We start from the raw sequence: 1,871 nt of genomic DNA on the forward strand, positions 1-1,871 counted from the left end.
AATTCCCTGCTCAAAAGTTCTTGTCTCTTGCACTGATTTCTTCTTRWAYCATTGTGAAGCTCTACTTAGAACCTTCTTAAGATCCAACAGTGCAAAATGCAAATTCTTGCACTTTTTTAACTGGTCTTAAGATTTTGATACTGTATATACAGTATATATGTCAAATGTTATTAAGTTTTATTTAACTGGGTAAATCCCTTTCAAATCACAGATTTCGTTTGCAAGGGGAGCCTGTATCTGAAGGCTAATATTTAATGGTCAGTGTCCATCCTGTTAATACTTTCTGTAAGTTTCATTAAAATCTGTGGTTTCTGAGATATTGCTGACGGAACTGACTCCATTGATTAGGAAAAAGATACACTGAAATCAGTAAGCATTCAGGTAAAGTTTAAGCACAAAATTTAAATGACTTTCAGCAACTAACACACCAAATTTTAGCTCAGTAGCCTATCTGAAAGCCACTTTCATGACTTTATGTTAAACAGGTGTGCATCCTGTGATAACTTTCTGAGAGCTTCGTTAAAATCACGAGTTTCTCTTAAATATGATAGAGACAGGTAGAAAGTCACATTTAAAAATGTACTTAGTTTTTCCCTCTTATGACTCACAACACAGGATGCAGTTGTGGGTTTGCGGACGTGCCGCTGCGTGCATCCTCCTCTTTCCTCCTCACTTGTTCTTCTCCTGCAGCTCGGCTTCTGATTGGTCTAAACCACCCGGAAGTGAAGAAACTAACTCCTTTTCCCCCCTCTTCGCAACTCCGGTGGCAGCGTGACCCTCCATCGCTTCAAATTCTAAAGAAAACCGAGTTAACATTCGTTAAGTCTTCTTAGAAGTTGTCGGAACTAACTCCACAGCCGCGCTTCAGCTGTTTTGGAGGAATCCTCTGCATCAAACTAACCGGAAGTGCAGCGTAGAGGGCATCGGCGCGAGGATGGCTGCGTACAAGCTGGTTCTGATCCGCCACGGCGAAAGCTGCTGGAACCAAGAGAACCGCTTCTGCGGGTGGTTCGATGCGGACCTGAGTGAGACCGGAGAGCAGGAGGCCAGGAGGGGAGGACAGGCCCTGAAAGGTATGTTGGCAGGCTGTGAGCGTCACCAGGCCTGCTGAAACCTGGTGCTAGGCTTATGTAACTCCAGCTAAAGACTACACAACGAGATTATTATTATTATTATTATTATTATTATTATTATTATTATTATTATTATTATTATTATTATGGTGTCCCAAAATAAAGGTGTAGAAAAGCCCCATGTACATAATTAAACCAGTATACCACAGTTACTGTTATTCATCATGAGCTGCAGAAAAGACTGCAGTGAAATCTGTTGAATTTAGGTTTAATTTGTAAATAACTTTATTAAAAACGTGCAGTGTTAAAATGTGGGGTATCAGAGTTTAAATTCTTGTTAAATGTTATAAAACCTAACCATCTTTATTTTAATAGTTTTATTTTGAATCTAATTATGCTTTTCACCATTATTCTCCAGCATATTTTTGTTTACGTTACAGGCATTTTTTTTTGTGTTTATTAATGATTTTAATGAGGTCTTGAATGTAAATCTTTGCCTACATACTGAGCCATAATGAACCTTGTGGTAGAGCAAGTTTTTGTAAGAACTCTGAAGCACATGTGCAGTAATATAATGATGTTGGGGGAAAGAGGAGCCTCGACAGCTCATCTCGAGACCTAACGAAGCAGCAGTGGGGGAAACCCACTAACGGATGTTTCATTCATTCAGTTAGTGTCAGAACCATTTATATATATATTATTTATTTATTTCCTTTATTTAACCAGGAAAGTCCCATTGAGATTAAAAACCTCTTTTTCAAGGGAGTCCTGGCCAAGAGGCAGCAAAAAGTATACATT

At 38.9% G+C, this 1,871-nt stretch overlaps 1 protein-coding gene across 1 annotated transcript in view; it reads left to right on the forward strand.

Annotated features, from left to right (window-relative positions):
• Positions 1 to 719: 719 nt before the first annotated feature.
• Positions 720 to 1,871, forward strand: part of LOC106531099 (phosphoglycerate mutase 1) — a 6,673-nt gene continuing 5,521 nt past the window's right edge. The window contains exon 1 of the mRNA XM_014026865.1: positions 720 to 1,073. Coding sequence (XP_013882319.1) covers positions 935 to 1,073 — 139 coding nt within the window. The 5' untranslated portion in view covers positions 720 to 934. The remainder of the gene's footprint in view (positions 1,074 to 1,871) is intronic.

The sequence above is a fragment of the Austrofundulus limnaeus genome, unplaced genomic scaffold (genome assembly GCF_001266775.1).
Source record: "Austrofundulus limnaeus strain Quisiro unplaced genomic scaffold, Austrofundulus_limnaeus-1.0 Scaffold597, whole genome shotgun sequence".
Classification (NCBI taxonomy): domain Eukaryota; kingdom Metazoa; phylum Chordata; class Actinopteri; order Cyprinodontiformes; family Rivulidae; genus Austrofundulus; species Austrofundulus limnaeus.